This window comes from Bacillus rossius, chromosome 15 (genome assembly GCF_032445375.1).
Source record: "Bacillus rossius redtenbacheri isolate Brsri chromosome 15, Brsri_v3, whole genome shotgun sequence".
Taxonomy (NCBI): Eukaryota; Metazoa; Arthropoda; class Insecta; order Phasmatodea; family Bacillidae; genus Bacillus; species Bacillus rossius.
The window spans coordinates 4,025,556-4,039,004 of NC_086342.1; the positions used below are offsets into that span (position 1 = coordinate 4,025,556).

Consider the following 13,449-nt stretch of genomic DNA (forward strand, 5'->3'; position numbering starts at 1 on the left):
TGAATATTCGGGCGTGTTCGGGCAGGGACAGAACTTGATGGACATCTTAGGCTTCTCATTTTTATCACACATGAAATTTATATATATATATACATATATATATTCATATATATTCCGGAACCTTTATTTTGTTCGTTCAGACACCGCGCGTCCCGTACTGCCAGATGTCGCGCCGGCATGGACGCGTGACGGCGTGGAGTGGCCCCCTTGACCCAGATAGCGGCCCTGGATCCGTCCGGCGACAATGCGCGGCGCCCGGCGCTTCATTAGCGCCCACAATGCCCCTCCCAACCTCCCCCCCCATGTCCCCCGAGCTGACAGCCCCCTGTGTCGCCCGCACGTCACTGCCAGCCCACACACTCCTGACGGCGCTACGTCATACGTCACGTGTGACATCTCAGTGGCTCGAACGTCTTTCTACACAGCCGGGGCGCGTGTTAGGGGACCATACCTTACCTGTTCGCAACCTAGTTTAACGTGAACGATATTTGAGGTTAGGAACAGTTGCTGTGGCTAAACACAAATTATTTTTACTCCACGTTGAAACGTAATAATTATGGAAAACAATCGCAGATATAACGAAATACTTTCTTTCATCTTAGTTACTTTTTTGGAAGATTTTAACTCTGTTCACAAATGACGTGATGACGTTCGTTGATTTTTTTCCAACTCATAGAATTTTCTTACATAATAATGTCGAAATTATAAATAATATAACATAGATATTTTATTTTTTCATCTACTTTATCTTTCCTGATAATAATTAAAACACATGACTCGGACATTAATATTATTAATTTATTCCGGCGCCTCCAGGCGATGCTCTGGCAGTGCCAGGGGCAAGAGCAACCCGCAGTGCACACAGGCTGAACGCGGTTGCATGAGACGCAGGGGCGCTCCAGACACGCTGGAACACTCCGTGCCTGGAGCATGTTCTCAGGCCTGTGTCACGTGACTAGCCTGGTGCTAGGGGCACTCGTGGGCCACCTTCCACCCAACTGCATGTACAGTTGTTCAAGCATCTTATCACTAAACGTTGCCGTGGCGATAAATGCAAGTGCGATCTGGAAATAAATTGCATAACTTTAAAGGCTTCCACTGAAATCTATTAGGAATTGAAATGTATATTTTGGCGTATCACATACAAGGGTAAACACAAGCATGAGAAATATTTCTGAACTCAACTGGTGCTCGGGACAGGAAATTTTGACTCCCCTCCCCCTCCCACCAATCCTTGATGGCCCGTCTCGTAGGTGTAAGAATAGTTTGCAAGCTATTTCATATGGACCTCCAGTATTGTTGTTATCTGTTGTTTGAACATGATGTGCTTGAAATGTAAACGCCAAAGCCATTTAGTTTTTCAATTTGAGCCGCAACAAACTAGGTTTGAAGGAGGCCCACATGCTTATCAAACCATATCGATTCACGGCACTTATGGATTTTCAGGCTGGAATTAAAACGCCGGTTAGTTAATTTCCTGTTCGAGGTTGGGCCGTCGGTAGTCCCCCCTCCCCCCTCCCCCCCCCCGGCAGAGTCCACGAGAAACACTTAGTGCACGAACTTGCCGTTTGCCGCACGACCGGTTTGAGAAGGAACTGCAGATACCACCAGCAGTCTGGGACCATAGTCATCTTTGAGGTGATAATAATTTGGTTATCAACTGCTGGAATAAATTACGCATTAAACTTCATGACTCTAAAATTTTTAAATTTAATACATTATTAATAACTAGTTAATCGTTCATGATTCAAATCATTATGATTTAAAATTCTAAAAATCTATACTAGAGCAGGAGTTACGTTTTGTTCAAAGTTTTTTTTTTAATAATGGAATTTGTATAAGTTTTTGTGTATTAGGATGAACATGTATCTAGTGAAAAAAAAAACTTTCGCAATACTACTGTAATTTGTTTTAGAAATAATAATTAGTAAAGAAAGTTGCGCAAACGAAAATCAGTTAAGAAAATAATTTCTTATAATTTTTTATATAATTTGCGAACTAGGTGTTAAAAGAAATTAAACAGTAGTTTTCATAATATTATTTAAGGTTAAGAAGCGATTTTTATGACAACTTTATAATTATATTAAATTTTATAATGGAAATTGTGGCGCATTAGCTTTTGGATATAGCAGGACCGTAAATTTGGATTGTCTGTCAAATATACCGCGAAATAAGTCTCATGGTTTAATTAATCTGAAATTAAAATATACATTCATGTTATACTTGGCGTGCTATAGATAATGATAACCTACATGTGCGATTTATCTATACTAATGTGATCAGGAGAAAGACTGAGTTTGTTTGTAATAGGTAAACTCTAAAACTGCCGTATCGATTACAAAACTACTTTAATATTTATATATAATTTATTATCTATGAACAAATGTTGTGTGTTATATTAAAAAATGGTTCCTTAAGCTACTTATGAAAATTTTTCAAATTAAAGCCGAAGAAAACTATTAAATTGACTGCATTATTGGTTTAACTGATTAAACAGTTCAAGTTATACCAAAATAAACATATCGTGTTGTTTGCGTACGTTATAAATGAGCTAATTTTTATATCATTACATAATTTTTGGATCTTAATCCAATATTTCTTTGAATGTATTTTTGCTTATACTGTCACAGTATTTGTTAAATTAATTTCTTTTTTTGAAGTCGTGAAAAAAAAAATTAAAATACTGATTGGAACTTAGCGTTAGTTAGATATAAGGCACACCATGCAGTACCTTATATCAAACGCTACTGTTTGTGTTGGGGCAAAAGCTATACAAACTATCTGTAGGGAATTCCTGTCTCATCAAGTTTGCGAGATGCAGCCCTGAGTTTGGACAAAAATAGACATTTCTGGCAAGGAAATTATGTTCCGTATCGTGAAAACATCCGAATGAATGCGTTGAGTCAGAGGAAAGTAGGTGGAGTATTAGGCGAATTGTTGAGTTGTGTTGTGCTGTAATGTGCTGTGCTGTGCTGTCCAATGTGCCTGAGCCGGAGAGAGAGAGAGAGAGAGAGAGAGAGAGAGAGTCGCGCCGTCCAACGGTCGCACGATAATTAATCTTTAGGCCCGCCCACCCGGCGCGCGAAGCCCGCCTGATTAATTAATCCGGTCCCCGACAGATTTACTGGCTCTACCGCGAGTCCCTTTCACGATCTGGAGCTACGAATCCTTCCGCGCGACACTAAATAAGTCCTCCGTGTATTCCCATGGTCATATTCAGAAACTCAGCGACTCCACTTATTCTCTTCTATCCGCGCCAACACTTTCTGCCTTACAAAAAAAAAGAGAGAGACACAGAATTTTCGCAGCTGTTTCTAACAAAAATGTTTTGGAAGCACGCCACTGTTAGAGACCGGAAAAATTCGCGGATTCATTTCGTGATAGGCTGAAATTCAAACATGTGTACAGTTCTGCTGGTTCTGCTATTGGTTCGCAGTTTGACTGGAACTCTCTGGGCCAATGCGAGACTATCGACCAAAGAAGCGTCGAATCACAAGCTACCCATTGGAGATGCCTCACAATCTAGTACCCAATGAACACGCGTGTTTACTTGAGAAATGCAGAGGATAATGGAGGCTACCCTAGAGGTCATTGAACCCGCGAATTTTTCCGGTCCCTAGCCATTGTTTATGCTGGTTGTCAAAGTATAAAATAAAACAAAAAGAATTTCTCAGGAATGGACGACAAAGATGCAGAGAAATCCGCTGAAGATATTGAGAACAGAAAAAAAACAAAACAATGACAGCGCAAACGAACACATAAGGCTGACAAAGACTTTCACAACCAGCATAAACTATCAGTGGCGTTATGTGCCCATTGCAAGAATCATTCAAAGAACGTGGTCCACGGTTGACTGGACCTCCCCTTCTCCACAATTCCCAGAATAACTAGTCGCAGCAAGTGGTTCCCCGCCGTTAGGAAACGGCGTACCTCTCGAGTCGAACACAATACTGCCCCCCCCCCTCCCCCACTCTTCCATGCAGTACCAACTCGGGAAGCCTTCTTTTCACAGACGAGAGAGACAAAATCCCGATCGTGCATCTTCGGATTTTTTGTTCATTGTAAAAGGTTAGGTAAGCTATATTATAAATACTTAAAAACATTGTGGACGGTTGATTTGGTTAGGATAGCTACATTAAAGATACTGTGAAATGATGTAAACGGTTCCTAGCCCTGGATAGCTTAATATTAAACAGTTATTTGCTAAGCAACCATAAAATTATATTACAGTATTTTTAATGTAGCTATACTTACCTAATATAACCAACCATCCACAATGTTTTAAAGTATTTATAATGTAGCTAACCTATCCTAATCGACCACAAAATTTAATGCCACACCGGTTTATACAATGAGATAGAACGAAAAAAAAGCGAGCATGAACTTCGGGGAACTTCGGGGAACTACGGGTGTGGCTCTCTCGTCTGTGAAATGAAGGCTTCCCTACCAACTCCCGTGGTTACACAATAACACTTTGTTAGTAACAGAACATTAATTACAATAAATTGCCATCAGTCTTTTTGCTCCATTAATTAACTCATGCATTTTTATAATACATATCACAACTACAATTTATCTTATCGAAACAATGCTTAAAACCAAAATACTTACAATTCCTTTCTTCAATAACATGTTAACGTTCTTTAAATGATTCATGAAATGGGGAATTTTGATTGAACGCAGTTTTTTTTGGACATACGCCATTGCAAAGGTGTATGTAAAAAATAACTGCATTAAAACATGTTAACGTGTAAAAGAAATCTACTTAGAACCAGATAAAAGTAGAGCTGCATTTTTTTTGTCAAGAGATTTCATTCCCCAGATGTGGAATTCTTGGGTCGGGACTCTTGCTCAAAGATCATCTCATCGCGTACAAGCGATTCCTTCCATTTTTTTTTTAAAATGACAAGCAGAGTTTAGAAACCTCTCTGCCACTTCGAGAACCACAGCGCAGCAGCTGCCAGTTTTAATATTTCGCGGACATAAAAAACAAAGTGCGTCGATGCAAACAATCGTTCAAATTCTTTGGCGATGAACCACTATCCCTGGCCATAGCGAATAATTTGTTACGCCGTAAGTATATGAACAACTGCAAAGTTACAATGCTGCAGCACGAATGTTTGTTTAAAAAAATATTTTGCCTGTTTTGGAGGAGGGGTGGTGGTGATGGCGGCACTAATGGTGCTGGTAGTGAAGGTAATAGTGGTGCTAGTGCTGCTAGTGCTGCTAGTGCTGCTAGTGCTGGTGGTGATGGGTACTGGTGTAGGTAACAATGGTGTTGGTGGTGATGGTGGAGGCGAGGGAGGCAGTGAGTGTTGTTGGAAGTGATCGTGGCAGAGGTGTTGTTGGTGATGCTGGAGTTGGAGTTGCACAGAGAAAAAAGGTTTGTTTGAATCAAACAATTATTTGTTTATATATGGTGAAACAAATATCTACTTGGTGGAACAAAATATTTTGTTAGTTTAACCAAACTCGGTAAGTAACAAAAACAATTTGTTACACCTAACCTAAATGTACATTTGAGTTGACAAAAATCATTTTGTTGGGTCAACAAAATCTTTCCTGTTACAACATATTTGTTTGAATTAACAAAATATGTTTATTTCGCCATACACAAACAAATATTTTGTTGAGGCAAACAAACCTTTCTCTCAGTGTGGAGGCGAGGATGGCAGAGGTGTTGTTGAAAGTGATGGTGGCAGTGGTGATGCTGGAGGTGGAGGTGGTGGTTGAGGAATGGCAGAGGTGTTGCTGGTGATGATGCTGGAGGTCCTGGTGAAGGTAGCAATGGTGTGGTTGGTGGTGGTAGTGTTGTTGTTGAGGATGGCAGTGGTGATGCTGGAGGTGGAGGTGGTGGTTGAGGAATGGCAGAGGTGTTGCTGGTGATGATGCTGGAGGCCCTGGTGAAGGTAGCAATGGTGTGGTTGGTAGTGGTAGTGTTGTTGTTGAGGATGGCAGTGGTGATGCTGGAGGTGGAGGTGGTGGTTGAGGAACGGCAGAGGTGTTGTCGGTGGTTGAGGAATGGCAGAGGTGTTGTCGGTGATGGTGGTGATGGGCTCGCGTGTTGCAGGCTCGCGCCGGCTGTCGCCCCGGAAGCGCTTCACGGCCTCCCCGCCGCCCGACGTGCAGGGCTCGGGCGAGGCGGACGACGACGGCCGCGTGTACAAGAACCCGCGCAACTCGCCCTCGCCGCTGTGCCCACGCGACGAGGAGCAGGCCTCGCTGCTGGTGCGTGCCTTCCACCATCTGCATCTGCATCTGCATCTGCATCTGCCGGCGAGCCGCAGGCGCCCGTCACCGGGGACCCGGGAAAAAAACTCGCGGGTTCCAATGACTAGAGACAGGAAAAATTCGCGAATTCATTTCGCGATAGGCTAAAATACAAATCAATATACCTCAGTGCTGCCTCTGCTATTGGCTCGCAACTCAACGTGGATGACTCTGGGCCAATGAGATACACCCAACCAAAGTTTTTATCGAATCGCAGACTGCTACGCTGGAACGTCTCACAGGACAGCTGCCAATATGAGTAGGTGGCATTTGACCGAGTGTACGTATAAATGTGGAGTTCATCCCGCAGGTCATTGACCCCGCGAATTTTTCCGGTCCCTATCAATGACCTCTAGAACGAACTTTATAGTTCCACGTACACTCGGTCATACGTCACCCTCTCATTGGCTGCTGTCTTGTGAAGGTGTCCCAATGTAGCGGCCTGTGTCTATTCGATACAGCTTCGGTTGAGTGTTTCTCACTGGCGCAGAGACATCCAGGTGAGTTGTGAGCAAATAGCAGAGGCAGTACTGGGGTACAACTACATGAATTTTAGGCAGTCGTGAAATTAATCCGAAATTTTTTCCGGTCTCTAGCCATCACGGAAACATTCAACCGTGTATTTAAAATACCTCCGGTGACTGAGAATCCCGCCGAGAGTGGTTCGTTTTCCTGGTGCTGAACGCGTGAAAGCAGCGGAAATTCATCGTCAGATCAGTGACGTGTGTGAAAAAAAAAATTATGACCAAATGGAGTGGTACAGAATCGGGTAAGAGTTCTTTAAAGATGGCCGCATCGTGATGAGGGACGAAGTGGACGATATTCTGTCATTTCTGAAGATTTTGTGCAGAAAGTTGACGAAAAAGTGAAAAGGAAATAACGTTTTACGGTTTCGTCGTTATCTGAATGTTTTCTCCACACACTTCACCCCGCCTTTAACAACAAGATGACGAATCACAACGTGTATTTCACAAGTCGGCGGGATTCTCAATCGCCGGAGGCATTTTGAATACACGGTCATACGTGTCCGTAATGGCGTCTGTGGCTCGCCAACAGATGCAGGCGCGGGAAGCCTTTCTTTTCACAGACGAGAGAGCCAAAACCCGAAAATCCCCGAAGTTCATGTTTTTTTTCCGTATCTTTAATGTAGCTATCCTAACCAAATCAACTGTCCACAATGTTTTAAAGTATTTAAAATGTAGCTAACCTAACCTAATTGACCATTAGTATCCTTTTATCAAAACCGCCATATTTATTTACAATACACAAAAAAAAAAACCCGAAGAAGTACGATCGGGCGTTTGGCTCTCTCGTCTGTGAAAAGAAGGCTTCCCGTGCAGGCACACATGCCGACCGCAGCGCTGCAGCGGTAGAATGAGTGAAACACGCCTCGTCAGCGGGGAACAGGCGCGAGGCCCTGGTTCGCCGGCACGCCGCCAGGAGCGCGCGCGGCGCCTGAGCGATGCTCTCTTGTCCGCAGGGCCAGAAGTGCCTGCGCAAGTGCTCCTCGGACGAGGACTGCAAGAGCAAGAAGAAGAAGTGTCTGTGCGACGGCGCCTGCGGCATGAGCTGCATCAAGCCAGGTACGTGCCCTCCGCCGCCACCTTTATCCTCCGAGACGTCGCGCGCGGTCGTGCAAGCTTTCACACGCGTGTCTCCCCTGCAGGAGGCGAGAGCCACAGTGTCTCCCCTGGAGGAGGCGAGAGCCACAGTGTCTCCCCTGCAGGAGGCGAGAGCCACAGTGTCTCCCCTGCAGGAGGCGAGAGCCACAGTGTCTCCCCTGCAGGAGGCGAGAGCCACAGTGTCTCCCCTGCAGGAGGCGAGAGCCACAGTGTCTCCCCTGCAGGAGGCGAGGGCCGGGGACAATCAGGGCGAGGTAGATGCCGGGGAGACGCGGGCAGATACCCGCTACCCGGGTCAGGGTCGCAGCCCCGCGCGTGACTGTGGTACGACCCCCCTGGGAGCAGGACGTTACTTTTAACTGCAGCAGCGCATGGCTGGCCCGCAGGGAGGGCTTAACCCCCCACCCCCTCCCACAACCGGCTCCTGCTGCAGCTTCCAGGACATTACTGCTCGAGGGGGGAGAAATAAAACTCCTGGAAGCTCTTCTTGTACGGCGAACCCCGCCATGCCGGGTCTGCAGTAGTCGGCCTGGCCAGGGCCCCTCTCTGAGCCTCCAGCCCTGGACTGTGGACTGTGGACTGTGGACTGTGGACTGTGGACTGTGTGGCTCCGCGGAGAAACGGTCATCACACGAGTCTCTTGAGGGCTCTCAGATATCTGTACCGACTGTTCCATACTTGAGGTTCTCGAAACCAACAATTAAAAATTTTATAATAAAAATTACTCTCAGAAATTTTAATAATCCATTTTTAATACTAATATTGCAGAAACGTACCTTGTAGAAATTTTTTTATATACTTTTAATAATAATTGTGTTTGTCCATTGTTTGGTTTGTCTTATGTGGTTTTGTATTTCTTTTCATAATTTTTATTTGTTATTGTTGTTTTGTCTGTTGTGCACATCCTTATAACTCAGTCTGTTTGTTCGTGTGCATATAACAATAAACAATAAATGAATAAATAAAAATTAAATAAAACATTTTGAAAATACGCCATTTGGTCATTTACACTGATAAAAAGAAACTTTTTTTAAAAAAGAAATACGAACGCACAACTACTCACACGCCCTCAACCTATTGTTAAATGTTTTTCGCTAACAGACAACACTTGGGCAGTTTTCAGTTCACGCGTTTTTTTTTTTTTTTTTAATCTGTCTGCGTGGGCGGGCTATCGGACCTCGATACAGCTTCAACGGAGGATACCAGACGTGATATACAATCCCCTACAAAACAGGAATAAACACTTGCAACTCAGTCTCTTCAATAGCATTTCTGTCCCGGGCGCTGAGATGGTCGGTTTAACTGTGACTCTACTACTTACCTCACGCCTCGAGCAAGTATTGGGTTTACGGGAAAGGGGTAAAGGGGGTTAAGGACACGTTCTTGTGCATACTTCGGCTCTTCATTAGAATACTTGCTTGTAAGTGTCACTTGGACGCTTTTGCAAATCTGTGATAGCACATACAGGATTTTTTTTTTTTTTAAATTTATTCTAACCTCTGTCTCCTAACAGTTTTGCATGTCCATTTAAGTATTTGAAAAAAAAATCCAGTTGAAACATATCTTTGTTTTACTGCACATTCGCTTGCAAGGTGGTGAGCAGTGTTTGATGTTCCTCGTGGATTCACGTTCAAAGCAATTGGACCTGGTACCCATGAAGTTACAAAGATAAACGAACGAAGGTCCCTGGATAAGTTGTTACCAATGTTCTTCGTAAATTTAAGATGAAAATCTTTTAACAGCGCGACTGACTTCACTTCTCTCGGTTTCTCCGCAACCACTGCGGGGATACAAATGTACTTTCAATTTCTGTATACAAACTTAAATTTTTATGTATATTTCATAGCTCTAAAATATATTTATGTTTAATTTTCTTTCCAGTGAAGGTACTTGTTTAATTTTTACTCCCGTATTCATCATACTATCATGTAAACTAATCTTATTAATAGCGTATTTTATTTTTACGATTAATTCTTAAGCAGTTAAAATATGAGAAATATTTCTTAATTGGTTGGGTGCCTAATGTGTAGAGACCGGAAAAATTCGCGGATTCATTTCACGATATAATAGGATCCAAACAACTGTACCTTTATATTGCTTCTCTGATTGGTTCACAGTTTATCTGAAGGACTTTGAGCCAATGAAAAACCTTCAACCAAAAAAAGCATCGAATCGCAAGCGTCCCAGTTGACGGGTATCACGAGTCAGTAGCCAATGAGCAGGTGGCATTTTACCGAGTGTGTAGGGGATTATGGAGTCTATCCTAAAGGTCATCCAAAGCGCAAATTTTCCAGTCTCTACTAATGTGTTTTAAAATTACGTAAAAAATAATTACAGCATAGTTGAAAGAGGAAAAAAAACGCATGATTTTTAATATTTAATATGTATTTACGTAAATATTTTTTTTTTCCTCTCCTTCTCGGATATTCCCATGTGTGACGGAGTTGGTCGCATGCTGCAGGAACAACAGTGAGCGCAGGGCGGCAGTGTCACGGAACAAAGGCCTTGTTCTCCGCAGCGCGCGGTGATTGCAGCGAGGGCGGCTCTCATTGGTCCGTCGGCCGGGCGCAGAAGCAATCCGCCCCCCCCCCCCTCCACGCCGCGGCCCTGCCCGGGGGAAACGGTATTTTAACAGGCAATCCCGGCGCCGGCTGCGGGGGGTGGGGGCGGGGGTTAAATGAACCCCTTTTGAGGGGGGTGGGGGCGGGGGGCTCCCCGGGTCAGCTGACACGGGACACTCGCCAATCCGCTCAGCCCCGTCCGAACACTTTTCACTTTTTTGAAATCGACAGTTGGCTTCTGCGCGGCCGTTAAAAAGTGAAAACGCGCACAGAACTGATTGAAGTTCCAGACCAGCTCGCTTTTTTTTTATTTCTCGACAAGTAACTTGACAGCTGAAATATCTACTTACACTGACTGACACAGCTTAAACGGGGTGGGTCTAGAAGAATGAAAATTTTTTGAACTATAGTTCCTTATATAAAGCAGGTGCGTAATAAGAAAGGAATTTCTGGAAATTTTCGTACCCTAAGGGGGTTAAATAGTGGATGAAAGTTTGTATGGATCTACATTTTTTTTTTTTTAAGATATAAATATGGAAATAGGTGTCTAGGCTTCTGTTTATCAATAAAAAAATGTCAGTTGTATCAGCGTTTTTGGTGATTCATCAGTAGAGACCGGAAAATTTCGCGGATTCATTTCACGATATACTGAAATGCAAATAGTTGTACCTTTATGCAATTTCTGCTATTGGTTCACTGTTAACCTGGAGGACTGTGGGCCAATTATAGGCCCTCAGTCAAATCAGTATCGAATCACGAGTCTCCCAATTGAGACGCCTCACGAGTCAGTAGCCAATGAACAGGTGACGTTTGCCCGAGTATGCACAGGATCGTGGAATCTATCCTGGAGGTCGTTGAATACGCGAATTTTTCCAGTCCTTATTCATCAGAAATGAGGATCAAATACTTTTCCATCGGGCACACGGCTCGTGATACATGCGCGCTGGTGCAGTACAATTGCAGGTTATGTGTACTTTATGTGTTTTCAAAATTACGTAAACCTGGAAGTTCATCTCTGGCAGTGTCGGGAGGCTTCAGAGCGTGTGATTGGCGGCCACAAGGCCTCGCCACGCCCAGTTGTAGCCACAGACGTGCAGGAGGAACTTACAACTCTCTCTTCCTGATCCTGGTTCTTTCCGTGACGCTATCAGCGCTACGATTTTTTTTACCTTTCACTATATTTAGGGGCATGCATATTTCGTGATAAGTAGAGACCGGAAAAATTCGCGGGTTCAATGAACTTCAGGATAGACTCTAATATCCTCTACACACTCGGGCAAATGCCAACTATACATTGGTAGAGACCGGAAAAATTCGCGAATTCATTTCGCATTAGGCTAAAATACAAATAGTTATACCTCTGTGCTGCCTCTGCTATTGGCTCACAACTCACCTGGATAACTCTGGGCCAATGAGAAACACCCCAACCGACGCTTTATCGAATCACAGGCTGCTACGTTGGGGCGTCTCACAAGACAGCAGCCAATGGGCGGGTGACATTTGATCGAGAGTATGTATAACTATGGAGTTCATCCTACAGGTCATTGAACCCGCGAATTTTTCCGGTCCCTATACATTGGCTGCTGACTTGTGAGTCGTCTCGACTGGGTAACCTGTGATTCGACACTTCTATGAGTGAGGGTCTCTAATTGGCCCCTCAGTCCTCCAGATTAACAGTGAACCAATGGCAGAAGCCGCACTAAGGTATAATTATTTGCATTTTAGCATAACACGAAATGAACCCGCGAATTTTTCAGGTCTCTAGTGATAAGATTCGGAGACTTGTTGAAAGTTAAAACTCTGTGGCATAATCGGTGTTTCGTGATTGGGTGAGTTTCTTTCAGGTACGTGTTCACTGTTAGTTCACCACTCACAGTGATTCAGTGCGGATTCAAACGCGTCCTGAGTGGCCCGGTCAAACAAGGCGACGACTTCTCTCGCAGACGGCCGCCAATCACAAGGAACAAAACCGCTGGCACGGGTACACCTTGTTGCATTCTAATAGGCGTTCAAATCTTTTCGCGAAAAATGCCTGCCCCTAACCATCTTTTGTTACGTTTTTTTTATGAATTCTTCGTCTCGACTTACCCTATCAGTTGTCGAGAAGTTTCACTTGAAAAAAAAAATAATAATAGCAACCACTGCTTGTAACATGGTCTCGTCGAAACATGTCAGCCCTGGCCTGATAGGCTCTCAGCGTGTCCATGAAAACAGATCCTCGTCTTGAACCTGTGTTTGAAACTGATGGCCGTTAAAATCGGTTTATTCTCATTCACGGCCATTAGAACTAGATTACACGCGGTACAGTCCTCTTAGCCTGTGGCCAGTCCTCTGAAGCCCGCCAAAATTTGAATTTGCGCTCTACTGTTCGTGGCTGCAACGTTGCCGCGTTTCGTTTCCGGACCCACGTTCACTGACAGTTAACGCATAATTTATCAATTTTCAATTTAAACTCAACAATTAACAATTGAATTTAATGGCTGTCATTCCATGTTACAAAATTAAATTTGTGCCTACAATTTTGGGCCATACCAAATTTATCTTCAAATGTGCGTTCAAACAAACTTGTTTTGTTAATTTGCCAAGTTGTTACTCCAGTTTGATCACCTCAAAGCGTAAAGTTTCGACTTGAGTTGTTTGTCCACACAGGTGCAAATGTACAAAGGTATAAATATCTGTTATTTTACATGAACACTTCTGTTCCATTTACAAAAAAAAAATATAATGGTTACAGTGTGATTGGCGGCCATCTGCAAGAGAAGCTATCGCCCTGTCTGGCCGGGCCAGTTAGGCCTGTTGGGTGTTGGCTGTGATTGGTGCGCTGGCCCAGCCAACCACGAAACACAGACAATGCTACGCAGATTCAACACACCCCTGGTCTGGAAATATTTTCGCAAATAATGCACGACCCTGATTATGGCTTCTCTTGACGTCAGTATTGGTTCTTGGCCAACGTGCGAAGCCATGCTAATGCCGGGCACAGCATAGCGAAGCGC

General features: G+C 43.8%; 1 protein-coding gene across 3 annotated transcripts in view; it reads left to right on the forward strand.

Moving 5' to 3' along the window:
- LOC134539221 (sushi, von Willebrand factor type A, EGF and pentraxin domain-containing protein 1) overlaps positions 1-13,449 on the forward strand; it is a 104,265-nt gene that overhangs the window by 35,944 nt on the left and 54,872 nt on the right. For all 3 annotated transcript variants that reach the window (XM_063381010.1, XM_063381011.1, XM_063381012.1), the window contains exons 2-3: positions 6,071-6,228; positions 7,751-7,853. In XM_063381010.1, the coding sequence (XP_063237080.1) occupies positions 6,071-6,228; positions 7,751-7,853 (261 nt within the window). The remainder of the gene's footprint in view (positions 1-6,070; positions 6,229-7,750; positions 7,854-13,449) is intronic.